Source organism: Pelodiscus sinensis, chromosome 22, assembly GCF_049634645.1.
Source record: "Pelodiscus sinensis isolate JC-2024 chromosome 22, ASM4963464v1, whole genome shotgun sequence".
In the NCBI taxonomy this organism is placed as follows: Eukaryota; Metazoa; Chordata; order Testudines; family Trionychidae; genus Pelodiscus; species Pelodiscus sinensis.
This window is the reverse complement of record NC_134732.1, coordinates 16,820,238-16,847,851: the sequence shown is the minus strand read 5'-3', so window position 1 is coordinate 16,847,851 and position 27,614 is coordinate 16,820,238. Positions and strand designations below refer to the sequence as shown.

General features: G+C 44.0%; 2 protein-coding genes across 11 annotated transcripts in view; one reads left to right on the top strand and one right to left on the bottom strand.

The window, feature by feature from the left end:
• The first annotated feature begins 818 nt into the window (after positions 1–818).
• REXO4 (REX4 homolog, 3'-5' exonuclease) lies at positions 819–26,202 on the top strand. Of its 4 annotated transcripts, none has more exons than XM_075905276.1 (10): positions 819–962; positions 1,460–1,722; positions 2,621–2,919; positions 4,468–4,620; positions 5,234–5,427; positions 6,225–6,313; positions 7,017–7,091; positions 8,246–8,320; positions 11,888–11,970; positions 26,097–26,202. In XM_075905276.1, exons 2-10 carry the CDS (start codon positions 1,504–1,506, stop codon positions 26,185–26,187), a joined length of 1,278 nt encoding a protein of 425 aa, XP_075761391.1. In that variant the 5' UTR covers positions 819–962; positions 1,460–1,503; the 3' UTR covers positions 26,188–26,202. The 4 variants fall into 4 exon arrangements, with proteins under 4 accessions (XP_075761391.1, XP_075761389.1, XP_075761392.1 ...); XM_075905274.1 differs by having other exon boundaries at positions 820–962; positions 2,570–2,919; XM_075905277.1 differs by lacking the exon at positions 26,097–26,202 and adding an exon at positions 13,688–14,096 and having other exon boundaries at positions 820–962; positions 2,570–2,919.
• Positions 13,169–27,614, bottom strand: part of STKLD1 (serine/threonine kinase like domain containing 1) — a 32,804-nt gene continuing 18,358 nt past the window's right edge. For 3 of the 7 annotated variants that reach the window (XM_075905268.1, XM_075905270.1, XM_025185010.2), the window contains 7 exons: positions 25,958–26,098; positions 23,712–23,840; positions 19,705–19,833; positions 18,640–18,768; positions 17,336–17,476; positions 15,183–15,262; positions 13,248–13,501 (listed from right to left, as the gene is read on the bottom strand). In XM_075905268.1, coding sequence (XP_075761383.1) covers positions 13,454–13,501; positions 15,183–15,262; positions 17,336–17,476; positions 18,640–18,768; positions 19,705–19,833; positions 23,712–23,840; positions 25,958–26,098 — 797 coding nt within the window. In that variant the 3' untranslated portion in view covers positions 13,248–13,453. Of the gene's footprint in view, positions 13,502–15,182; positions 15,263–17,335; positions 17,477–18,639; positions 18,769–19,704; positions 19,834–23,711; positions 23,841–25,957; positions 26,099–27,614 lie in introns of those variants that run through there. The other 4 variants (XM_075905269.1, XM_075905271.1, XM_075905272.1 and 1 more) reach the window with 4 other exon arrangements.

Here is a 27,614-nt window from a genome sequence, read left to right as displayed (position 1 = left end):
CCCCCCCATGTGCCCCCCACTGCAGTCCCCCTATCCCAGTGCCCCCCCGTGTACCCCCCCATCCCAGTGCCCCCCCGTGTGCCCCCCCACTGAAGTCCCCCTATCCCAGTGCCCCCCGTGTGCCCCCCCACTGAAGTCCCCCTATCCCAGTGCCCCCCCGTGTACCCCCCACTGCAGTCCCCCTATCCCAGTGCCCCCCCGTGTACCCTCCCACTGCAGTCCCCCTATCCCAGTGCCCCCCGTGTACCCCCCCACTGCAGTCCCCCTATCCCAGTGCCCCCGTGTGCCCCCCCACTGCAGTCCCCCTATCCCAGTGCCCCCGTGTGCCCCCCCACTGCAGTCCCCCTATCCCAGTGCCCCCCATGTGCCCCCCACTGCAGTCCCCCTATCCCAGTGCCCCCGTGTGCCCCCCCACTGCAGTCCCCCTATCCCAGTGCCTCCCGTGTGCCCCCCCCCGCAGTCCCCCATCCCAGTGCCCCCCGTGTGCCCCCCCGCAGTCCCCCATCCCAGTGCCCCCGTGCCCCCCTGCAGTCCCCCTATCCCAGTGCCCCCCGTGCCCCCCCTATCCCAGTGCCTCCCGTGTGCCCCCCCCCGCAGTCCCCCATCCCAGTGCCCCCCGTGTACCCCCCCCCACTGCAGTCCCCCTATCCCAGTGCCCCCCGCTGCAGTCCCCAACCATGGTGCACTCCTCATAGCCGTCCCCACAGTGCCATGGCCAGTTCCCAACCCCGGTGCCCCCCAGCAGCGATCCCCACAGGCCCCACGTCCCCGGCGCGCTCCTGCCCCGCCTCCAGGTCCCCAGCGGCCCCCGTGTCCCACTTCCGGCGCGGTGCGTGTTCCCCGCCGGCGGCCGTTTCCAGCGGCTTCCGGGCGGCGCTGGGACGCGGAGGGGCCGCTGGCGCACGTGCGCCGGCTTCCGGGGCTGAAGCCCGAGCGGACCCCTGCGCTGGCAGGCGGCTCTTGTGCGTGTGTATGGAGGGGGAGGGAGTGTGGGGACGTGGCACGTGCGGGGATGAGGTGCAGGCTGAGGCTGGCGCTCCAGGGGGGCGCTGACAGCCGGGGCTCTGTGGATGGGTTGGCAAGGTGCAGAGGGGTTGGCAGTTCTTGGCTGTGCGGGGTGGGGAAGGAGGGGGTCTGAAGGCTTCTCTGGATAGCAACCACGGGGAAGTGATCACAGGCAAACGTGCCTAACATCCAGCGTGTAGAGGGCCCGGCTATCGCGGTTTTTCTGTCTCGATGAAAGCAAAGCAAACTCTTGCTGAATGTTTCTGTAAATGCTTTAATAAACCCTCACTTTTTGCAGACTACGTGCAAAACCTATGCTATATCTCTTCTGTGGATAGCCAGAAACTGTCTGCATCCAAGCATATTTCACCACCACCTTTCGTGAGCATTAGTCTCATGTGGCAAACAATTAAAACATCTTGTAACGCCTATGATTTATGCATCTTCTTTACAGAAATGGTTGTTGCTTTGGAAGTGTGACTGATTTCCAATGACAGAATGACTAAAATAAAGATCAAAGAGTCAAAAGCTTCAACAAGCATTCCTACAGCTAACCCTGAGAATCTAAAAAAGCAGCACAGAAAGAAGAAGAGAAAAATATTATGGAAAAACAAAGTCAAGCATGTGGGAAAGAAAAAAGAGGACACCAAAGCTATGAGAGTACTGCCCCCCAAAGCTCCTCAGGAGTTCTCCTCTAACTGGAAGACCTTGCAAGAGGTAAGTGGTATGACATCCAAGAGTTTTGTACCCTGCCCCAGTGGAGTAACCCACAAACAGTTAAATTCTAGAGAAAATTTGCAAGTAGGAATGAATGGGATCCGCATAGGTTTTAAGTTTAGTAAGGTGGGGTCTTTCTTTTGAATTGCAGACGTACGGTATATAAAACATGTATATAAAAGCTGTATATAAAAACATGACTTGTTGAGGGAATGTTTGGCTAAGAGGTTATGGTATATTTTATGCAAATAAAGTTTGCTGTAAACTCTTGAAACAAAAAACATGGAATTAGAAGTGGAAGTAAGTATCTGAAATACCTTGGTCCATGGGGAACAATCTCTTTCCATATGTCCTGATTCAAGAATTATGAAGAGCATGGTTATCAATATTAAACTTTTGTGGGCATGATTTGGGAAGTGTGTAAGGAAACAAGATTAAATTCAAAATCTACTAAAAACTGCAGTTTTCATTGTACAAGAAAAACTTACTGAGTTCTCTATAGGTGTCCACATCACTAAATTGTGAGCAGTTACTTGCACCTTTTTCAGTAATAGCAGAGAGATCAGTGATGTAATGGACCATGGAGAATGAACTATTCTTTCACCCCTTTGAAATTATGGGGCTTAGTATGGGGGAATCTTGGTATTGCTGTTGCCTAAATTTGTACTTGTAAGTACATGTAGAACTTCCAACTCCAGGGTTGGAAATGCATGAAAACTGAGTACTAAATTCACAAGAAAGAATGTAAATGCAGAGTGAGTGAGTGTGTGTAAGTGTAAGTGCGGAGGGTTGATCTCAAAGTTTAATGCTACAGTAAATTGTGTGGGGTTTCTTTGGGACATACCAGCTGCTGAAGCAAAAGGCCACCAGCTTCGATAAGTCCCTTCCTGTAACCCAGACATATTCCAAGAATCACACAAGCAAAAAGGAAAACGTCAAAGGAATTCCAGCAATAAGTGGAGGTGGGAAAATGGGAAAATTCAAATCTGTAAACAAGATGGACTGTGATCCTGCCCAAACTTCTGTTCCTTTGGCTACTCTGAAATCAGAGAGAACTGCAACTGACAAGAATTCAACTGAGGGCAAGGGAAACAGCAAGGAGCACAAGAAAAGAAAAAACAGTGATATCGAGAAGGAACAAGCTGACATAAAACATAAGAGGAGGAAATCTGAAGAGCACATGGAGCAACATTTAGAGTGAGTATTTCAAGCCTCATGTTTCCATTTGTAGGAAGCATAACTAATGTAATTGCAGTTGATTAATTTTAGACAGAGGATGATATGACAATGTGTCTCTTCTCAAAGGAGGAAGACCCTTTTTGTTTCTTATACCTCCACAGGCCTGCCAACAGAGGGTGGGATGGGGCCAGGTGGCTAGGAGCCCCAGGGCCTGGCAATTCAAAAGGGCCCAGAACTCCTAGTCGCTGCTGATACTGCAGCAGCAGCCCGAGCCAGGCACTCTTTAAATCACCACTGGAGCCCCAGGTAGGCGCTGAGGCTGCCTGGGGGAAACTAGCACCAGCCCTGTCCCTTCTGGTGATACGGAGCTGGGTTCCCCCTGTCTTGCCCAGGGGCCCAGCAAGGCTGTTGGCACCAATATACTTCCCCTTCAAATTTCACCTCTTCCCTGCAGCACAGGCTGTAAGCTATTGCAGCTAACTTTGTGGATTCAACATGGTTTCCCTCAGAGCAGAGGTTCCCAAATTCTGGGGCATGCCCCCCCATGCTTGAAGGGAGGGGTACATTTGCAGCCCAGGCCAGCACCCAGGGAGCACTACTCAGCTCCACTTCTGCCACGCCCTCAGTTGTGGCCTCAGCCCCATAACCCCATCTGCATCCCTTCCCCCCAGAACTGCAGATGGAAAAGTGTGTGTGTGGGGGGGGGGAGGGAGAGATACAAGGTAAAAAGTTTGGGAGCCACTGCCTTAGAAGATGTTAGGACCATTGTTTAATGGCCAGAAGTAGCAGCTGTTTGGCAATGCGTGATATTTTGCACTTTGCTTCCCAAGTGTCAGTGCTTTGCCTCAATAGCATTTCCTGTTTTATCCTCCTGGAGAACAAGAGACATGGGTTGAAAATGAAACTTTCATCTAATCTAAAAGGATGTTTCTCTTCCCTTCCCACCAGAAGAGAGCATTTACCATAACCTTGTTTTGGAGGTGCCTTTTCCTACAAACATCCTAAGATATCGTAAATTAAAAAGCTTGGGGGAGGGGGGGATCCACAAGCCTTGGCCCTGGGGATGACTGAAAAGAAAAACTGCAGTCTTGAAAGAGCACCACTAAAATGCTGAAGAATAAAGTTCTAACTTCTGGGAGCAAAAGACTGGTGGAAGAGTACCTGGTGGCCAGCAGATTTAAACCTAGGAACTAAGGACTCACTGGTACCTAAAGGGGCAGAATGGACAGGGAAACAGATTGGGTGCGTGGCTGAACAGAAGTTCAGACACACAAACTTCTAATAACATGTACTCTGATGAACACAGTATAAGATTACTGTTAAAATGGTTCTACACTCTCCAGGCTGGCCATATAGGCTAGACTAACCCAAGTCCTCTAATATTTGAGTAGAACTACATGGTCTACAGCATCTGACTGCTGGACTAGTTGGCACTTATCTAGACTAATTAGTTGACTCCTTGCTTTTATAAACATCAGGCTTACCCAAACTATCAAAGATAAAACATCCTTTTAGATGCTACTTACTTTAACAACATTACAATAGAATTTTATCTTTGCCTGGCAGGGCTGATATCTGGTTTGATGATGTTGATCCAGACGATATTGAAGCAGCAATAGGACCTGAAGCAGCGAAAGTTGCTAGAAGAAAAATGGGAATTGAAGACAAACCACAGTTGTCTGTGGAACAGGTGCTGGTTAAAGAAAAGGCTTTTGCAGGGTAAGTTGTATGCCTAACGCAAAGTGTATATACAGCATATAGAGGTATTAAACATTTTCTCTCTTACAATTTGCAGCTGCTTTTGCAAAAAACCTTGCCAGCTGTCTACACTGGTCGCTTGAATTTCCAAAAGAACACTGACAATCTCATGTAAGAAATCAGTGCTTCTTGTGGAAATACTATGCTGCTCCCGTTTGGGCAAAAGTCCTTTTGCGCAAAAGGACCAGTGTAGACAGCTCAGATTTGTTTTCCGCAAAAAAGCCCTGATGGCGAAAATGGCAATTGGGTCTTTTTTGCGCAAAAGCGCGTCTAGATTGGCACAGATGCTTTTCCGCAAAAAGTGCTTTTGCGGAAAAGCGTCCATGCCAATCTAGACTCTCTTTTCCGCAAATGCTTTTAATGGAAAACTTTTCCATTAAAAGCATTTGCAGAAAATCATGCCAGTCTAGACGTAGCCAGAGTGTAAAGTGATGTCTTCCTGAGTCTGCAAATAGACAAACTACTCTGAAATGTTAAGTGCCCCCATTTGTTTTAACCAGTAGCTAACTTGTACATCTAGAAGTTAAAAACATGATCACTGCAAAGGTTTTCTAACTCTGGTATCCTCTTTTAGGCTGACAAAAGCTGTAGCTATGGACTGTGAAATGGTGGGAGTGGGACCCCAGGGTGAAGACAGCATCTTGGCTCGTGTATCCATTGTGAACCAATTTGGAAAGTGCATTTATGACAAACATGTTAAGCCTACAGAAAAAGTGACTGATTACAGGACAGCTGTTAGTGGGATTCGGCCCAAGGACCTAAAGAAAGGTAAGTGAGCTTTCCTAGCACGTTTCTTGAGAGAACATGCGAGAGGGAAATCCAGTTGAGTATCATAGATACATCCCTGACTAAGGCCATGTCCCCACTTGCTGCACAGGAGATCAATCTTCTAGCATTCGATTTAGCGGGTCTAGTTAAGACTCGCTAAATCAAATGCCGAGGGCGGCTCCAGTCAGTGCTGGAAGCCAACAGAAGTGTTTGATTCCAGTGGCCTCCCAGTGTGAAGACGGCACCAAGCTCATCTTAAGGAAACCTGACTCAAGCTACATATTTTACGTAGCTGAAGTTGCATGTCTTAACCCAAACTTCCAGATCTAGTGTAGACCTGGCTCTCAGTTACTGCCAATCTGTTTTGGGTCCTGTTTGTTTTTTTGTAGGAAATAAAATTAATCTCAGAATACCCTAAAATATCTAAATTAAAGGGAACTCTACAACAGATCAAGAATCAAAATACAATCTGTGGAGGCATTCGCTTACTTGCAGCGTGATTATTATTTCCCCAGTAGAGTGTAACTTCTGTAGCCATTGCCTAAAAAAATGCAAGGGTAGTCTTAGAATAGAAGTCTGTTCCTTGATTGACTGTTATTTTTGTGTGCACATGTGCCTCTTCTGCCATCTTCATGGCTGTAATTATGTGCAAGCTGGGTACTGAACACTAGTTCTGAATTCCTCCAGTACCTTGGGTCCCAAGGAAGAGACTAGCACATAATACTCAACTTCCCAAAGCTGAGTGTCATAACTTGTGCTTTGTTTTGTCTCTTACTGAAAATGTTTTTCATTTTTAGGAGAGGAGTTTAAAAGTGTCCAGAAGGAGGTAGCTGATATCCTGAAAGGAAGGATTTTAGTTGGGCATGCTGTCCACAATGACTTAAAGGTACGTGGTTAGATATTTAGTGCTATGAAGCCCCCTGTCTTCAGTGACTGACTTGTCACCCCAGAAAGCCTGATGCTCCAGCAAACTAAAACTCTGCCACTCTCTATAACTACAGGTTCAGGTTGCAGCTGCGGCTGTTCAGTCTTCTGTCATTCCAGAGTAGGATAGTTCAGCTTCATTCAGTTATAGTGACTGAGTTTTTCAGTTGAAACTTTAGGACCTGCTGTTTTTATCTGCTCTTTATGGACATGAGAGCTCTCATGACACATTTCATGTCATTTTAACATTTCCTTTTGGTTTAGGAATTAGCAGGTTGACTGAGGTGGTTTTTTTTTTTTTTTTGTATATTCAGGGAAGGGCAAAGCACAGTCTGTGAAGTTCTACAGTGAGGCCCATGGCATCATTAATATAGAGACTCACAGCCACTTGCATCAAACTGGAGTATCTGTACTGTAGCATACAAGCTCCAGTGGCAGCACCACCCTATTAAAGATGGTTCAGCCCCCACTAAGCTACATTGTGCAAACTGGTTGGGGCTCTCACCCTTGGATACTGAGGATGTCCAAACACTGGCAATCTTACTTGTTCATGTTGCGACTGTCCTTTAAATCAATGGAAGAAGGAGGGTTGGGAGTGGTACACTCAGCTGTATAAAGTATCCTGCTACTGCTTTATTTTATAGTGGAAATATTTTTTCTTTCAGATCCTGTTTCTTGATCATCCTAAAAAGAAAATTAGGGATACACAAAGATACAAACCTTTCAGAAAGGAAGTCAAAGTAAGAAACTTGCAGTGCAAGGCAAAAGATTTATGATTTTCACTTGCATGTTCCATCTCTAGTCTGCCACTTGACTCTTTGTATAAGTGTGGGCGAGCCTTGTTACCTCTCTGCTTTTCCTGGCTTTATATAAAATGAGGGTATCTGATACGCTATCATTTATGATGGTTAGCTAGTTTAATGTATTTAGACACAGGCTTGGAAGGATTCAATTTTTTCAGTAAATTGTGGTAAACTTCGATTAAATTGTACTCATTCAAACTGAAAAAATATTTCTATAACTGAAATTACAGATGAACTAAGGAAGAAAAATGCTGTTTAAGAACTTCAGAGTTTGATTTAAGAATAACGACTGTATATTTTAACATGTGATGTTGACAATTAGTGTTTTAATGGTTATAAAGTTTTAACTTTTTTTGAATCTCAACATCTCTGGTCATTAAATAATTACCTGATCCCCAATAATGTCCTGCAACTGTGAAATCTGTACAATTTTTAAAAGCTTAAAATAAAAGTTGCTTTTTATTGTTAATTTTTTTTAAATCAATCATACCTGTGCACAAAAAGCTCAATGGTTTTTCCTGGAATTCAAAACAGAAGAGTCTTCCTATCATCTTTCTGGGAAGTAAAATAGGATGCTATGGTTCTGTATATAGAAAACGGTGTGATCATCTATTTTGTGATATTGTTAATAGGAAAAAAGGTGCCGCCTTGTTTTGAAATTTAAAATGACTTGTCACTTAAAAGGCAAACCCTTGGATCTTGCTTGACAGATATTTCCAGGTGCCTTTTATATTACTTATCAAGCTGTTCCTTTCTCCCTATCACCAAAAGTTTTAAAAAGCCATAATTGATTATAGTCGTCTCTGGTGCTGTAAGTGATATCGTTGTGTATGTTGTTGTTATAATGCTGAAGTGATTTACAAAAGCGGAGGTTAGAGTAGATCCCTCAGTAATCTGACAAATGGCATCTGTCTCACCAGTTCATCTATAGACACTAGGGACACCCTCTGGTTTAATGGATATATTCCGTCCAAATTCATTTGTTTAAATTACTGCAGGATTTAGCTTGAGTAATTGTGTCCTTCATGCAATGGAGGAGATATTTAATTTCATTGTTGACATAACTATGTGATTCTTGTTTTTGCCTCTAGAGTGGACGTCCATCTCTGAAACTGCTTTGTGAGAAACTGCTGAATGTGAAAGTGCAGACATCGGAGCACTGTTCAGTACGTAAACCTCTGGGGAAAATGGATTTATGGGTGGATCAACAGTGCATTGGGCTTTAGGCACTCAGACCCTACTAGAAGTATAACTTCATTGTTGTCTCTGTGCTCATGAGATTTAGAACAGTTACTTCATAGAATACTAGGACTGAAAGGGACCACAAAAGGTCATCGAGTCCAGTCCCCTGCCCTCATAGCAGGACCAAATACTGTCTAGACCATCCCTGATAGACATTTATGTAACCTACTCTTAAATATCTCCAGAGATGGGAATTCCACAACCTCCCTGGGCAACTTATTCCAGTGTATGACTACGCTGACAGTTAGGAACTTTTTCCTAATGTCCAACCTAACCCTCCCTTGCTGCAGTTTAAGCCCATTGCTTCTTGTTCTGTCCCCAGAGGCCAAGATGAACAAGTTTTCTCCCTCCTCCTTATGACACCCTTTTAGATATCTGAAAACTGCTATCATATCCCCCCTCAATCTTCTCTTTTCTAAACTAAACAACCCAAGTCTTTCAGCCTTCCTTCATAGGTTATGTTCTCTAGACCTTTAATCATTCTTGTTGCTCTTCTCTTGACCCTCTCCAATTTCTCCACATCTTTCTTGAAATGAGGTGCCCAGAACTGGACACAATATTGCAACTGAGGCCTAACTAGTGCAAAGTAGAGCGGAAGAATGACTTCTCGTGTCTTCCTCACAACACACCTGTTAATGCATCCCAGAATCATGTTTGCTTTTTTTGCAACAGCATCACATTGCTGACTTGTATTCAGCTTGTGGTCCACTATAACCCCTAGATCCTTTCTGCCGTACTCCTTCCTAGACAGTCGCTTCCCATTCTGTATGTGTGAAACATTGTTCCTTCTTAAGTGGAGCACTTTGCATTTGTCTTTATTAAACTTCATCCTGTTTACCTCAGACCATTTCTCCAATTTGTCCAGATCATTTTGAATTATGACCCTATTCTCCAGAGCAGCCGCAACCCCTCCCAGCTTGGTATCATCTGCAAACTTATTAAGCATACTTTCTATGCCACTATCTAAATAGTTGATGAAGACATTGAACAGAGCTGGTCCCAAAACAGACACCTGCAGAACCCCACTTGTTATACCTTTCCAGCAGGATTGTGAGCCATTAACAACTACTGTCTGAGTATGGTTATCCAGCCAGTTATGCACCAACCTTACAGTAGCTCCATCTAATTTATATTTGCCTAGTTTATTGATAAGAATATCATGCGAGACCGTATCAAACTCCTTACTAAAGTCTAGGTATATCATATCCACCACTTCTCCATTATCGTATCAAAGAAAGCTATCAGATTGGTTTGACGTGATTTGTTCTTTATAAATCCATGCTGGCTGTTCCCTATCACCTTGCCACCTTCCAAGTGTTTGCAGATGATTTCCTTAATTACTTGCTCTATTATCTTCCCTGGCATAGAAGTTAAACTAACGGGTCTGTAATTTCCTGGGTTGTTCTTATTTCCCATTTTATAAATGGGCACTATATTGGCCCTTTTCCATTCTTCTGGGATCTCTCTTGTCTCCCATGATTTTCCAAAGATGATAGCTAGAGGCTCAGATACCTCCTCTATCAGCTCCTTGAGTATTCTAGGATGCATTTCATCAGGCCCTGGTGACTTGCAGACATTTAATTTTTCTAGGTGATTTTTAACTTGATCTTTTTTTATTTTATCTTCTAAACCTACCCCCTTCCCACTAGCATTCACTATGTTAGGCATTCCTTCAGACTTCTCGGTGAAGACCGAAACAAAGTAGTGATTAAGCATCTCTGCCATTTCCAAGTTTCCTGTTACTGTTTCTCCCTCTTTACTGACCAGTGGGCTTACTCTGTCCTTGGTCTTCCTCTTGCTTCTACTGTATTTATAAAAGGTCTTCTTGTTTCCCTTTATTCCTGAAGCTAGTTTGAGCTCATTTTGTGCCTTTGCCTTTCTAATCTTGCCCTTGCATTCCTGTGTTGTTTGCCTATATTCATCCTTTGTAATTTGTCCTACTTTCCATTTTTTATGACCCCTTTTTTATTTTTAGATCATGCAAGATCTTGTGGTTAAGCCAAGGCAGTCTTTTCCCATATTTTCTATCTTTCCGACACAACGGAATAGCTTGCTTTTGGGTCCTTAATAATGTCCCTTTGAAAAACTGAGAACTCTCCTCAGTTGTTTTCCCCTCAGTCTTGATTCCCATGGGACCTTACCTATCAGCTCTCTGAGCATACCAAAAATCCGCCTTCCTGAAATACATTGTCTCTATTTTGCTTTTCTCCTTTCTACCCTTCCTTAGAATTGTGAACTCTATGATTTCATGATCACTTTCCCCCAAGCTGCCTTCCACTTTCAAAATCTCAACCAGTTCCTCCCTATTTGTTAGGATCAAGTCTAGAACAGCTTTCCCCCGGTAGTTTTTTTCAACCTTCTGAAATAAAAAGTTGTCTCCAATGCAGTCCAAGAACTTATTGGATAGTCTGTGCCCCACTGTGTTATTTTCCTAACATATCTGGATAGTAGAAGTCCCCCATCACCACCAAATCTTGGGCTTTAGATGATATTGTTAGTTTAAAAAAAAGCCTCATCCACTTCTTCCACCTGGGTAGGTGGCCTGTAGTAGACTCCTAGCATGACATCACCCTTATTTTAAACCCCTTTTAGCCTAACCCAGAGACTCAACACTTCCCTCTCCACCTCACTCCAAGGCTGTGTCTACATTGGCACCCTTTTCCGGAAAAGGGATGCTAATGAGACACTTCAGAATTACAAATGCCGCGGGGGATTTAAATATCCCTCGCGGCATTTGCATGAACGTGGCTGCCACTTTTTTCCGACTCTGGGTTTTGCCAGAGAAAAGCGCCAGTCTAGATGGGATCTTGCGGAAAATAAACCCTTTTCCAGAAGATCCCTTATTCCTGATTTTAAGTAGGAATAAGGGATCTTCTGGAAAAGGGTTTATTTTCCGCAAGATCCCATCTAGACTGGCGCTTTTCTCCGGCAAAACCCCGAGTCGGAAAAAAGCGGCAGCCACGTTCATGCAAATGCCGCGGGGGATATTTAAATCCCCCGCAGCATTTGTAATTCTGAAGTGTCTCATTAGCATCCCTTTTCCGGAAAAGGGTGCCAATGTAGACACAGCCCAAGTGTGTTCATTTTTAATATAAGGCAACACCTCCTCCCTTTTTTCCCTGTCTGTTCTTCCTGATCAAGCTGTACCTTTCCATACAAATATTCCAATAGTGTATTATCCCACCAAGATTCTGTGATGCCAACAATGTCATCATTGTACTCATTTATTAGCACTTCCAGTTCTTCCTGCTTATTACCCATACTTCTCACATTTGTATATAGGTTTATTTTCATGGACATTAATCCCCTTTATAAACTATATGGAAATTACCCATCACCCTATATTAAGTGTTCTCTTACATGAATCATTTCAGTATCAAGTGAAATGTAAAAGGTTTACTTTTATTTGGGCAGATTAGAGGATGACTGTAACAATTATCCTACAGCAACTTTTCTTTTTTTAACCTGCTGCTTGTTTCATTGTCTTCCAGATTCAGGATGCACAGGCAGCTATGAGACTATACACACTAGTGAAAAAGCAGTGGGAAGCAAATATCAATGCGAAATCTAAACGGTAGAAAAATAAATTCTAAAACTTCAATGATTTTATCCTGTCATTTTCTGCTGTGCAGCATTTACTAAATTCAGATGGTTACCAGATTCCTATGAAGTTGTAGGATGGCTTTCTTTTCTTTCCAATTGTATTCTCCTTGAATCAGTCAGAGGACAAAAAAAATCAAACTAACTACATGTACTTTAAAAGAAGTCACTTCATATCTTGCTCGTGAATGTTTATGGAAGGGGATGCTGCACAAATAGTCCCTTGCTCTAGAAGGCAAGAGTCTTAGCAGTCTAACAATTTCTAGCCTGTGGAAAGATGACTGTTGTGGTTAATATTCTGTACACTGCTCCCTTTTTTCTGCCAGTACAGTGTATCACTATTTTATCATCTCTTCTCACTTGGTCTTGTGTTTGCACATTTCTCTGTGGGTCCTGCTTCCATCTCTTCTCCTGTTTGTGGTGTTGCACCTAATTTTTCAGCCTGCTGAGCCCTGTCATGTACCATGAAAGGGGTTGATGCCCCAGGTGAAAGACTATGTTGCTTTGAACTTTCGCAAGAGGAAATAATCTAACTATGTATTTAGAGGTATAACAAGAAATAATATTGGGCTCCAAGTACCTTTGATGTTAAATGTCCTAATTCTAAAAGATGTAACAACAAAAACTAGTAGTGTCCCCAAAACTGGAAAATGACCAACAAAAAAATACTGAAAGTGCATGAAGCCTATTGCACTGTTCCTGCAGTTATTCAGATGCTAGTTGAATGATCCCATTTGACAGGTGAGCAGCTGTAGCACAGGATATTGCCCAGAGCAGCATGAGATTTTATGAATTTGTAAAAGAAGAGTATTGCAAGGGAAGGACTGGGACACCTCTACTAAGTTGAGAGAGAATATTATTTTTATATATATATATATATATATATATATATATATATATATATATATATATATAGCTAGCAACTACAACGGGAAGAAAGAGGTCAAAATTCTGTAAACTGAGAGTCTTGTAATAAGTTTAATTCGCACAAACTTGTGGAATATAGACATAATAAACTAATAGCTTTGAATACTCCATTATAGGGAATTGTGGGTCTATTCATGAACTGCTGAGTTAGAGCTAATCCAGAGAAGAAGCTGTTATTCGCTAAATGAATAACCCATGGTCCAAAAGCTCACTAAATATATATATATCTCTCAATTTCAAGACTGTAGTCTATAGTATGATTTTTATTCATTTTAGAAAATGTTATATAGTACATGCGTTTTAAAAATCCACAAAGTAAGGCAAGTTCCCTGAATAACATTCTCTCAGTAGTCAGAGTGGTTTGCTGTAAAGAATACAATAATGGAATATGTTTGAGCAGATGAGGTCATATAATACAGGCAATATCTGCTGGAGAGAAAAATCTTTTTAAAATACTTCTGAAAGATTCAAACATTTCTACCTGAATCTGGCAACTTCAGGTCTTGTACATATATAGTCCAGTTTTGACTTTACTTCTGCAGTTTCAAAAGTGCTGAATCCACAAAGGTCATTATCTCCTGAGGAGAAATGTGAAAACCATCAAATACAAGTTTATCCTGTTTTTTTAACTTTACAATGTAAAGATACAATAAATAACTATAGGATAAAAATCTGTATTTAATGTAGATCCTTTTATAGGCATTCAGGCACTATATTTCATTTGTATTTTAGGGTTTACAATCATTCTTATTTTATATTTTTAGCAAATGTGTGGCCTAATTCTGAAACCTATACTATCACCAGTAACTCCTTTGTACAACAATGGTGAGCAAAGATTGCAGGATTGGATCCTAAGACTATAAACATAATTGTCTAAAAATAAAAATGCTAAAAGGTAATGGGGACTGGAACACTGCTTCTCACAGCACCCAGTGGCCAGGAATGGTGATCCATAGCCAATGGAAGGTTCAAATGCCTGTACCTGTGAAGATGCAAGTAAATACAGTGATGGCCCACCGCCAAGAAATAACCCTAGCAAGCTAGATCTGGCCTATGGGTTATTTGCCCACTGCTGAGCTAGCCTCTAAAAAGTCTTGATTGGAGGAAGAGAGAAAAAATGAGGGGGAAAGATCACTCTTGGGTTTTGTAATAAAAAAACTGTTATTTTTTTTAGTGGTGTTTCATGTGTGAATTTTTTTTTTAATGGGCAGGGTAAACTTAAGAATATTGTGGAAAGTAATAACTTTGCCCGATAGCCTAGGAGGCAAACATTCATGACTAACACAAGAATAAGGCTCAAGGGAGCTTTTCTGCATGTTTGATGACAACTACTCATTGTAAACCTCTTTAATATTATAAGTAGCTCTAGTGCTGAAAAAACAAAGTGGGAATTATTTTGCAATACAATTGAATTTAATATAAAATAATTCCCCACACAATTAAGTGGCTTGGATTTTTTTAGGGTCATTTAATAGATCTACAAATCCCTTTCCACTTTGCAATACAGTTGTCTTGTCCCTATACACTTTACCCTGCATTTCTAGTATGAAAAATTAATACAAAAATATATACAGGGAATGCTAGATGAAGTGGAAATAATGTCAAACTAACATTTAATTGATTTAAAAGTATCTTCAGTATGAAGTTTGAAAAGCTATGCTCTGCCTGCATATTTTTTTGGTGCACTTAGAAATATTTTGAGTATCCGTGCCTCCTGTACACCTTGCATGGAGTCCACACTAAGCTCTTATTTAAGTTCCTGCTCTGTCTTCTACATCAATTGTGACAGACTGCTGGCTAAGCCAGAGGTCTGCCGCTAAAGCCTGGCTGAAAAGGCCAATTACAGCCAGCTGAGCAAGCCCAGGCTTGAAGGGCTATTGGAAGCAGCTGTGGGCCTCATTACCCCCAGAGGGCTGTATAAGGCAGCCAGAGGGGAAGTGAAAGGGAGGAGCAAGGAATAAGGTTGTGGCTGAGTGTGCTCCTAAGCCAGAAGGCAAGGCTGGTTGAGTTAGCTGCTAGAAAACCCAAAAAGCTCTGTAAATAGAAGGTGGTATGAAATTGGCACTGGCAATAAAAGGCATGGGTGACTGGACCAGAAGGGGTCTCCGGTTGGCTTCTGACCCAAGAAGGGGTCCCAAGGCGAGGACCTTGCCAGACAATCTAGGTGGTTCATATTTTTGCAGTCCATAGGCAAGAAATAAAGCCATTTGTACATGGTGACTGAGTGTGCTCTTTGTTACTGCAGTGACTTCCACCTACCATACTAGATGTAAACTTGACTTTCATTTCAGTCAGCAGCTCCTTCATATTCTGGGAGATCATCTCTAGCACTATGTCATCTGTAAGGAAAAGGAACAAGGATCTCTCTGTTACTGTAATAAACAATGTTTGTATCAATATTTCACCTTCCCTAGCTCTCACCTGACAATGGCCAAAGGGACTAGGAAGAGAAGGCCCTTCTATTAGGAATCAAGAATATCATAAAGAAGTCTGAAACAAACATAGGGTTTATTGTAATCCAGGTGTATGATTACTGCTAAGAAAAAAGTGGGATACGGTTAGATGGAAATTAAAGTAAATCAAGTAAGGGACACCTGAAAAATTCCTTTTAGCATCTTTAAGATGCCAATAAACATCCATGTTAACATAATTGATATGGAAACCCAGGAACTGAGAGGCCTGGAGCTCTGTCTCTGTATTAGAGATGTAAGCAAATAGTTGACTACTCAACTACCCAAGAAACATAAGCTTATGAGGTAGTTAAGCGAAGTATTCAATTATTTGCTTCACCTCCCCCCTCCCATGCCCCACTTCTGCCTCTGTATGAGAGATGGCTGGGGAGGTACAAGAGCTGTTCCCCCAAGACCATCTCATTAGTAGCCTGTGTCTACAGGGGTCCTAGCAGGGAGCTGGGTCTCCCCATGGACAGGGACTGCTGCCAGAGCAGCTCCTGCCTGCAGGCAGCCCAGGCTGCTGGACCCAGTGCAAGCCAGGACCAAGAGTCCTGGCTCACTGCAGGTTCCAGACTGGCACAAGCCGGGACTGGCTCCAGGAGCCACAGCAGTCCAGAGCCGGCATGAGCCAGGACTGCTTAGTCCCAGCTCCAGGAGCTCCCCCTACTGTGGCTCTGCACAGCGGGTTTTATCGACTAATCATGTAGTTGATACAAATATCAATATCACCAGTGTTTCTCAACTTTATAATAAAGTACCCCTTTAAAAAAAAATTACAAGTACCCCCAATACCTATAGTTTTCAGAGACAGACAATTTTTCTACCATGTCAACACATATTTGTTAAGTTGTTTAAATTGTAGCTGCATAGGCGATGAAATTTTTGGGTGTAAAAAGTACAAATATAAAGCGCTGTAAAACTTAAAACAAAAATTCAATTCTCTCCAAATTTTAGTTGTATTGACGTACCCCCCCCAGACTTCTCTTGAGTACCGCTAAGAATACTCGTACCACTGGTTGAGAAACACTGAACTACACAATTAGCCAGATAACCACTCTTTAACATCCTTACTCTGTATATTAATTACTTGTAATGCAGCAGAGTCACAAGCTACAGCAATGATTGGGACCTCACTACAGTTAGTGCTGTTTAAACATACACGCTATGTCTACACTGCAAGGTTTTTGCGCAAAAACCCGTGGAATGTCCACACCTCAAATGTGCTTTTGCGCAAGAAAATCAAGAGTAAAACGGCAGAACAGAGGGCTTTTTCCACTGTAGGTGAACCGCCTTTTACGAGGCATAACTCCCTTTTGCGCAAGAGTTTTTACGCAAAAAGGCAAGTGTGGACGCTCCAGATATTTTCTTGTGCAAGAAACCCCTATGGGAAAAAGCACAGGTGGTTTTGCAGTGTGGATGCTCTCTTGGACAAAAGCACATCACTTTTGCAATGTGCTTTGAGGTGTGGACGTGCTCTTGCACAAGACGTTTTTGTGCAAAAACTCTTGTGCAAAAGGCTTCTTGCGCAAGAAGCACGTAGTGTAGAAAGTGTCTCTGCCCTGAAAAACTATTTAATAATGTGCAGACACATTAAATGTAAGGATCAGCTATTATTAACTCTTGTGGGATAAAAATGAGTCCAGTGCATTGCTTCTGAAGCTGGTTGCACCTGAAATTTTATTTACACTTCCATGTCAAACAATCTGGGGAGAAGTAACCCCAGATGTGCAATTACTATCGTCTTGACATAGCTGCTAATCTGAATTTGAAAACATATTTCAGGTTTCATACTACAGAAGGTGAGCCATAGCAGTAGTGGCTTGCTGGGGACTGCAAGCAGTAATTCAATCACTGTGCTTATTGGCAGTGTAGAATAACTCTTGGTTGCTGTTGTGATTTTATATATAGTCGGGGGGGGGGGGGAAGACTGGCCCAAGGCAAGTAAGAACAAGACCTTACCATACTGAGCCATCTCATTAATCAGCATACAGATATTCTCCACCACTTCTGGATCATCAGCATGAAAGTGGTAGACGTCTTTGATCATGCTTATTCCACTGCCCTTTGTATCTGTTACTATAAATCTGAAAGCAGGCAACTCTGGAAGAGAGGAACACAAGTGCTACTAGGCAGTGGTGGATTAGCCATGGGGTCCATGCCCCAGGACCTAGCAAATGGGGTGGGGTGAGGTGCATCTGGAAAAAATCCACCACCCATGGCTGACACCCCAGAGCCTCAGCCAATAGGTGGGCAGGGCAGCAAAAGCCCCTGGGGCCTTATCCCACTCTGTATCAGCAGTGCTGGGTAGGGGAAAGCCCCACTCCTCAGCAGCCCCCATCCGCATCAAAAGCTGTGGGCAAGCCCCTCCCATTATCCCCAGTGGCTCCCAATTCCAGCAAAAGCCATGGGGTGGCAAAGCAAGCTATACTCTGACCCATCCCCAGCAGAAGTGCTGGGCAGGTGGGAGAAGCCTCAGTGCTCCAGCCCTAGTTCCCCACAGTAGTGTAGGAGGTGGCAAGGAAGCCCTATCATCCAGATCCCCACTATAATCTCAGGGCCATGGTGCAGGACCATAGCTTCTCTGGTCTTGGGGCTGTAGCGGGGAGGGAGGAGGAAAAGACATCAATAGTAGTTGCAGGGTTGGGGGTGGTGGGCAGTGGAATGGGGGCGGGCCCCAGGCAAAAGGGGCAGAAAGGGGGGCAGTGGGCAGGGCCACCAATGCAAAGGGAGGCAAGGCCCCCCACTAGCTCTGTCCAAGGCCCTAGGAAACCTGGACAATACACAGCTAACATACAAGTAACATTCGGAGAAAAACTAGAAAGTTCAGCCCTATGGTATCCATTTTTTCCCTTGCTTTGGATAACTATTCTGAAGCATCTTTAGACAATTGTGTAAGCAGCTGACAACACTTCTCTTTAATACTCTTTGTTCATTTTTCATTAACCACTCCTTGAGCTATATGCTTTTTACACATTAGAACCACCTCATCCCAAGGAAGTATTTTACACACACAGTTACAACGGGGTTCCCCTCCCTCTGCTGATCCACCAGTTCGGTCACATTCAAGCTTCTATTCATGGGTAGGAGGGGCTAATCCAGTTTTCTTTTAATGTTTTTCTCCTACAATTAGAAGGATAAGACTGATCTGGGAGGGCAGATGCCCCTCCCAACCTCACTGGGAATCTTTGGTCTAAAACTCCATACAGTGCTGTTGCTTCTGATGCCCGCTTGCCTTTGTTAAAAACACCTTTCTGAACTGTTACCAGAGATCCTTAAGAGACTTGCCAAAGCCAAGCAGGCGTTCTTCACCAACACTGGTCTTTCTGGGTTCATCCTGAGAGCATCCAGCAGAAGCAGAGTTGTTGGTTCATACTGATTTTCAGTTAAGCAGCCTGCAGAAATAGTCAGTGAAATATCCATTAGTGCTTTCAGATTCTGCCTCAGTCCTCTACACGGATTCCTTTACTATGCACCAAAACTAAAGAGTAAGCCCTATTGTACTATAATACAGACTGACAGAATGCTAGGGGCCAGGGACTCAGAGACAGTTATAAACCATCTAGATTTAGCTCCCAGTTCAATTCCTGGTCCAAGCCTCTTACTCCCCAGATCAGCAAGGACTAGGAATGCTGGAAAAGCAACATCCTCTACATGTAGGGGTTGGGGAGGAAAGATTCCAGTGGCTAGAAAGATGGTAGCCATACTAAGGAGACAATGTGTAAGTGCAGAAGATAACATGAAAATGCTGCAAGGTGGTTTTCATCTATAAAGTGATTCCAAGGGAGCATTAGTACTGGACTCATATTGCAAAGATGTTCCTTTTAATCTGCATGCATAGTGATACAGAGATGATGCTTTTATTTTTAACTTGTGTTCTTCCTAACATTCCTAACCAATGACATTCATGTTAAATACATTTTCTTGTAACACTGCACAGTACTAATATTGTACTAGGAAGTTTTATGTAGTAGGGACAGTAACAAAGCTGGGATTCTTTAGTTGTAAACAAAGACAACTAAAAGGTGACAATCTGTTCTATTTAGATTCTTAAACTGTGCTCAACACTGTAGTATCTGACAAGTATTCAGTTAACATAGCTAAGAGTTATTCATCTGAGGTTGTCAGAAACAACAGAACTAGGGGCTACTGGTTCAGTTAGGAGGGTAACTATGTTTCCAGCTAAAGTAAAACAAGTTGTATTGCATCTAGGTAACTTTTGGAGGATTCACTTCAACATTCATTTTAATTTCTGCTTAATTAACTACTGTATGTGATTGCGTCAGTCTAATCCCTTCCATGAGCAAGGCATAGCAAGCCTGAAAGCTCACCCTGAAGTATCAGAACCCAGAGGGCCGAGCAAGCTGACTCAACCACCTCTCCATTCTCATAGTGTTCTTGGAGGACGCCGCTGATAATCTGGACAGCATTTTTTAGTGTTGCTTGCCCGATATTACTTTCTGAATTAGAAAGAAAATCTAAATGTAAATATATCAAGCAGAGTTTGTTAATGCAAATATTTATACACTAAGCAGATTAAACTGCAAGCAAACATTTTACTGCATGATGGTATCACTGAAGTTATGTTTTCTGTAAAAAAACATAGTTGATTAGTTAAATATTTGTGTTATTTCATCATGCTCTAGATTCCTTCCAGCATCTTGTCTTTACAATAATAAAATAATCTTTCATTATACTCCAGCTGCTTTCATCTGCAAAAGCTTTAAAAGCTTACTCTGACATGTAGGAATTGCTTCACACCCCCCTAAAATGCACCCATTTGTGGGTGGAACACAGCACTCAGGAATGATTTCTAACATCATACAGAAAAAGAGATATCAAGTTGAATCAGTAGCGCGAAACTATATATGTAGAATACAATTGCTCACGTGTTATGTTTTCTCTGATCTTGACAATGAGAAAAAATACATCCCTACCAGTGTTCTCTCTGCAGTAAGCGCCTGTGCAGCGGCACACAAAAACTTCTAAGCTCACCCAGAGCTGCACAGCAGCACTCACCTTCCTGCTGGATCTGGAAGGTGAGTGGTGTGGTTGCTCCCACGGCTGGGGCCGCATGATGGGTGGGCATGGGGATGGAGCCAGATTTGGGGGACAGCTACACTGGCTGCCACCAGAGCTGAGGCCACTTTGGGGGGGGCAGCTGCCAGACAGGGCCAATGCTGTATTGGGAGGCGGCTGCCACTGGGGCCATGGCTGTGTAGCGAGTGGATGGTAGGGATGTGAAGGACTAGTTGACTATCAGATAAGTATTTGCTTATCGGATAGTCGAGAGGATAGTTGACTAGTTGCTTCCCCCCTTGCTGCCTCTATCAGATAGAGGTAGCCATTTGGGGGGAAGAAGAGGAGGTACTACAAAGCAGCAGTGCCGCTTCAATCCTGGGGCCAGACCCCGGTCTCCACATAGCGCTGCCACTTTGAAGCACTGTATGCAGCCTGGGACCAGCAGGGAACTCCCCAGCTGATTCCAGGCTCTGTGCAGCGCTGCCGCTTTGAAATGCTGCGGACAGCCCGACGTCAGGCTCCTTGTGGCATTTCAAAGTGGCAACACTACGTGGAGCCCAGGATGAGCTGGGGACTCTCCTGCTGACCCTGGGCTCCATGTGGTGCTGCTGCTTTGAAACACCACAGGGCTGTTGCTATACTTCAAAGGTGGAGGCATAAAATGCATTGACTACAGTCTCTTCCCGACTTACGAACCAGTTATGGACCAAGCAATTGGTTGTAACTCGGTTTGTTCGTAAGTCAGACCCCATAGAGTTATATGCGACCATGCTGTTCGTAAGCGCGGATCGCGTTCATAACTCGGGGTCCGCCATTTACGACCACTTTGGTCGTAACTGTGAACTGCCATAAGTCGATCATTTGCAACTCTGAGACCAGCTGTCTTCAATTAGTCAACACTTAACATCCTTAGCAGGTGGCTGCTGCCAGGGATTGGGTCCATGTGGCTGGTAGGCGGCTGCTGCTGCTGCCCAGGACTGGGGCTGCATGGCTGGTAGGTGGGGATTGTGGCCCAGGGGTTGGCAGGCTGGCAGGCAGTAGGGATTTTTTTTTCCAGCCTGGCACAGGGTGGTTTATTGGCCTGGCCTCTGGCCAGAAAGACCCAAGCAGCAGAGGGGAGAGGGAAATGCTGAGATTATGTAGTGTCTGGAGGAGGCCGCAGGTGAAGCAGGGTGTTCAAACCCCCTGCTCCATATCAGTGCAGTCAATATTCCAGTGTAGGGCCTGAGCTCTCACACATCTTCCAGGCAGCACTCCAGAGCTCTGGCCAGGACTGACTCCTCCCATATGGAAAACCAAAGAACTGTCCCACGTTGCAGGCAATAGTGCAGTACAACATCCTCTGCCCCGCCCTCCACAGGCCATTTGGTTCCAAGCAGCTGCTCAGGCTGGAGTGAAAGTCACCAGGAGGGGCCAAGAGGCACCTTTGCCACAGTCCGTTACATTAGACTGGGCAGGGATTCTCTTTGGGCTCTGGCCCCAGCCACCCGAGAAGACGCACGGGCCCAGTGCTGCTGAGATGCTTGTTTCTAGGGTCCAGCCCAAATCCGGTCCAAGCTCCCTGGAGGGAGCTAGAGCTGCTGCTGGGCTCCTCTCACTACTCTCATGAGAGGGTGGTGGGGACTGCTCCGTGTGCACAGTGGAGCTGGGGGCAGCTGCTCTAGAAGGAATGCCACTTGCTGGTATTCCTAGCCTGATCCTGTTTCAACTGTGAGATGTGACAGGACTGATAGAAATGCACAGCTGGAGCTTTTTTACAAAAATCTCTTCCTTAGACAGCTAGGATGTGTTGTAGTGTTATTTTTAAAAGCTACGTATTTCAAAGACAATTCTCCCTCTCAACCAATATATCATCTAATTCATCCCCATTTGCTAAGCTTGTTTCTTAAATCAATCCAATGTGCTAATTATATTTCATTCCACTTATCACAACACCTCACATTATGTAATGGAACCTGTAGCTATAACCCACCTTTCATTTCTGAATGTTTATAAACTGACTGTACCTCAGCCTGCAACAGTAAAATTTACAAATTGGGTCCTTACCACAAGGAAAACTGAGACATGCACACCGATCTTCAGCCTCTGTTGCCCCATAACTCATTCAAACAATGGATCTTCTAATGCTATTCAAGCAAAGCTCTCAACTATATTCTTTTCTCCAACACCCCACTGTACCCAAAGTTGAGAACTCTCAATAAAAAGATTTACCCCCAAGCTACAATAATCTTATGAGTCCAGCTAGATATACACTCAACTTATCCACCATTTACTTGCTCAGGGGGGTTTCCTACCCCCCCTCCAGGCGGGAGCAACAACGGGGACCAGGATACGGTAATAAGGGAAGCCAAGGGACACAGAAGTCGGGGAACTAAAGGTCTACTATGCTTATGCCTACACATTCTCAACACAGAACCAGGAGCAGATCGTGGATTACACCCGGGGCATAGGTCTGATTAGTATGGGTGTGTCAGTACCCCCCCCAACCACTAGAACCCCCTCCCCTACTAACCCCCCTACCCTATCCCCCTAGGCCATTCCACTATCCAACTCCTGTCCCGTACATATGGAGGAATGACTGCGAGTGTGACTGTGTAGGTTTAAGTATGTATGTATGTATGATTGAATTGTACCTCCCCTCCCGCTCCCCAAAATATAGACCGCTATAACCTTCACCCGACTCCAAGTCGCAAACCAGGCACGCTTGCCCTCCCACAACGGACAGCCCACTCAATTGGTCCCATGATCCCCGCATTCACTCCCAGGCACACTGACCCTGCGTACGCCCCCACAACCCAACCAATGGTGCGATGCTCACCCTACCGAATCCAAATCCAAATCCAACCCACTTAAACTACCAGTTCAACCTCAGAATGAGCACCGCCACCAAACCCCCATCCGCTACCCAGATAACCACCCCACTGGCCGTCTACATCCGGGGCCCCACACCCCCCTTGGTTCCATTCACTTTGGGCTTCTAACTAGCCACACTCCAAACCCCCCCGCCCCAAGCCTCCCCCTCCCTCAGGAACTACCTATTCTTCGCACTCCCCAACGAAAGGCCTAGTTCATCATTCCAAAGGAGGAAGGCACCCCACCAATGGGCCCCCCTGGGGGGGCCCAAACGCCCCACCATGGGCCATAAACCCAGGCCCCCCAGGGCATAGATCCCCCCTACCACCGTACCTCAAGCCGGCTACCGGATGTACCCATTCTCTCAGTCCTACTTGTTACTCAAAATTGTTTATCATAATTTATGTATTGTTTGTCTTTAAAAATTCTCTAAATAAACGTCAATCTGCTATGTACTGCTTACCATTTACAGCCAAACTCCAGAGAATACCAGAGCAAGAAAGGCAGATCTCTCTGTTATGAGGAAAAGTGCTTATAATTGATAGAACATCTGTGATGACTCCCGCTTTCCTCAGTGCCTCTGCAGGCATTTCTAACAAGCACAAAAATGGACATCATATAATTATATTGCCACTACAACAAATTCAAATCAAAACGAGTCATGAAACAAGGGTGTAACATAATATGACCAAGGACAACATGAAAATGAGCAAAACAAATGTACTGGATTCTTAATGAGAACCATGTGTGCACAATTATACTAGTGTGACTGGCCTTTTCAGAACATTTTCAATTTGGCCACCTGTTCCTATTGGTATTAGAATTGGTGGTAGGGGTGGTGGTGAAAAAGAAAAAGAAGAGAGAGTTATTTTCATTCAAGTCAGTCTAGCAATCCAACCAACTTAGTCAACTCCAAACTTAAGAATTCGTTTTAAACAATAATTTAGGTCAAAGGTACCAAAAATCTTTGATAGCTGCCTTTTTATAAGTTGAAATAAAATACTTAAAATATTTTAGAGATAAGTTATCTCTTATTTGACCAAGTTCTGTTGGCAAGAGAGACAAGCTCTTGAGCCACACATATAATCCAATGTGCTGACTGTGTTTCATTCTACTTCGTATCATAACACCTCACATTATGTGATGGAAGCTGTAGCTACATAACCCACCTTTCATTTCTGAATGTTTATAAACTGAAATCACCTCAGCCTGCAACAGTGAAATTTACAAATTGGGTCCTTACCCCAAGGAAAACTGAGAAGTGCCACTTGTCTCTCAGACCTCTTGTCTGACCTAAAGAACTCCAAGGTGCTTTTTTGCACGTACCTTTTGCATTGCTAACTCATTCCCCAACTCTTCACAAAAACCAGCTGAATAACATCACAACGTGACTGGCACTGAAGACAAGTACAAATAGTAATACAGATTAAATCTCTCTAGTCCAGCATCCTTGATGTTGAACCAGAGAATTTGCCAAACCAAGGGAGATCAATATTGTCTAGCAGCTTTATCAATATTTCCACTGCTCATTGGGCTCTTAGCATGTATGGGTAAATTAGAGCTAAACAACAGCACAGAACACTGAGAACCAGGATGGGTGGCTACAAACAAATGTAATGAGACCATGGAAAATTTGAACATACCCATGATAAGTAGATATCGAGCTAACTAAAATCCTGCCAAATCATGTATGTTGCCAGACCAGAGAATGCCAGACTAGACAGATTCAACCTATATTAGTAATTATAGGTTGAAGGGAAACTCAGACATGGAGAGAGTGACTTACATAGGCTACACAAAGACATTCTGAGGCCTGGTCTAACTACATAATTAGGTCAATGTAAAGCAGCTTATGTCAACCTAATTGTGTTAGTGTACACATTGCAGTCTTGTCCCGCCATTGTAACTGCCATACTACACTGACATATGTAGTAGGGATGTGTTACTGGGTGAGCAGCCCCCCACACGCAGTTAACTGATTAAATGTCATTTTACATTCCTAATATTTAGACACTGCATTATTTACATGCTCCATGCTGGATCCATGACATTGATAAGGAATCCAGGCAGCTAAAGCCTAGCTAACCTGGCTCCCTACTCCCAGACAAGCTGTTACCTGGATGCTCTCCACTCATGGAGGCGAGAACCTCTGGGCAGCTTTTCTCTCCCATCCCAACTCCCAGCTAGGAGCAAAAAGGCGAGAGCTTCCAGCACTGAGCTGCATGGAGCTGAGTGTCCTGGCTCTCAGATCTCCAATTTCCCCCTCTTCGGTTGGTGGAAGTGGTCCTGGAGAGGATGCACACCACTAACAGAAGGAGGACAGTGTGAACGTCAGCCACAGCTGTAAGTCATCCTAACATAGGTCTACTTAGATTTGTAGGATAGTTATGCCCTGAGGCACAGCCAGGTTTCATGCCCTAACTTCCCCCGGTGATACTATCTGTAAATTAATAAGAATCACGTGTTAGCCAACCAAGACTGAACACACCACCTCTTTAACACATTCAATCTCAGACCACTTAGTGAGAATATAGTGCATCTTATACTCCTGTCTTGCAAACAGAACTGTCTAGCTAATGCTTTTCAGATGGAAAAATAATCTATGTATAGCAACGTATCTATATTAAGTCACAGACTTCTCCATTATGTATCTAATTCAGAAGAAAAAGATGGATAAACAAGAACATAGGAAAGGATTAGATGACCCACCACTGGCTGAAATCATCATCAGTAAAGTGCAGATAATTGAGAGCAATTCTTCATTTTCAGAATATGTTCTCATTGTCTTTAACAGAGAAATGATTACTTCCTCACCAACTAGCAACTCCACATCTGTGTTCTGTTGCAGGACTGTCAAAAGCAAAACATGGAACAGCAGGAAGGTTCAGAAGTTTACACTGAAATCTGGTTTTCCTAATCTCAGCCCAGGTATACTATGAGGCAAACATCATTTATTGACTTAGCATAGACTATACTGTTACTTATTTCCTTCTCTTCCTAAAATCAAACTGCTCTTTTTGTTTCAATTTCTGCAATTTTTGTATGTGCCTTTGGGAAATTATGTCAGAAAAATGAGGATGGGGAACAAGAAAAATGAAAGGAGGTATGGTTAGTTTACTTTACTTTTTGCACATGGACATCTGTTTTTATTCAGAGGCAACTTTAAACCTATGGGTTGCTCCTAGAGTTAACCATACTGCATCTTATTATATAGATATTGTATTAGATATTAGGGCTATATTTTCAAAAATGTGCATGTAAGTCATATGTAAAAATCACAATTGGAAACTGATCCTTAAATTGCAAACTGGGCATATGAGCAATTACCCATTTTGCTCATTCCATAGCATACTTTGAATTTGCAAATTCTGAAAATTTAACTCTAGTACTGAACATATCACTTGTTTATAAACTTTAGTAAAAGTCTGCATGCAGGACTTGGAAAAAACTTTACAAAAGCTTTTGTTCTTTAAAAGTCAACATTTATTAAAATAAATAAAAAGTAATTTGCTGCATCAGTAAGCCTCTCTCAAATTTTAACAAGTCAAAGGGGTGCTGCTATTCAAATTACATACAGAATCGGGTGGGGTGGAAGTAGGGTTACCAGGTAGACTCCCCCCCAAAATACCGGACACATTTGATCATGGGCAGCGCAGGAGGGACCAGCCGGGAGGAAGGGGGGGCAGGAGGCGGGGCTGGCCGGGAGAAAGGGGGGCTTGAGGAGGGGCTGGCGGGGCAGGGGTCGGGGGCCACAGGGCTGGCCAGGAGGAAGCGGAGGTGGGAGGCAGAGCTGGGGGGGAGAGGCAGGGTGCAGCCACTGGCCGCAGCCGGAGTCCAACAGGCTGCGCCCCCAGCAGGCACTCCCTCTAGTTGCTAGTAGAAGCCAGGTGGGGATGTGAGGAGTGGCTGGGAGCCACTCCCCCGGTCTGGCTTCTGCATGCACCCAGAGACTCCCAGCTGGGAGGTGGGGCCGCAATTGGTACTGGGAGCCTCTAGTGGTGTGCAGAAGCCGGGTGGGGGGAGTGGCTGGGAGTCCCGACCAGTGCCCCAGCCCCAGCCCCAGCCCGCCCCTGCACGCGACCACAGGGCTCCCAACGCCAATCATGGCCTCACCTCCCAGTCGCTCCCCTACCCCCGCCAGGCTTCCGTCCGGCACCCCACCGGAAATTCAGAAAATACCGGACATTGCACGTGTCTGGTATTTTCTGAATTTTTCTACCAGACAGAGGGTGCAAATATCAGACTGTCCACTAGAAAACTGGACACCTGGCAACCCTAGGTAGAGGAGAGAGTCTTCAGCTTTTGAGGTCAACTCAAGCTTCATAAATATGCTACAATGTCATGTACTACATTAAGAATATCTATA

What these genes read in the sequence shown, in the direction of transcription:
- REXO4 (XM_075905274.1), top strand. Translation starts at nt 1,504, where the DNA reads ATGACTAAAATAAAGATCAAAGAGTCAAAAGCTTCAACAAGCATTCCT. An exon ending in CACATGGAGCAACATTTAGA is followed by an intron (nt 2,920 to 4,467) that starts GTGAGTATTTCA and finishes TTTGCCTGGCAG; the next exon opens with GGCTGATATCTGGTTTGATG. An exon ending in CTGTCCACAATGACTTAAAG is followed by an intron (nt 6,314 to 7,016) that starts GTACGTGGTTAG and finishes TTTTTCTTTCAG; the next exon opens with ATCCTGTTTCTTGATCATCC.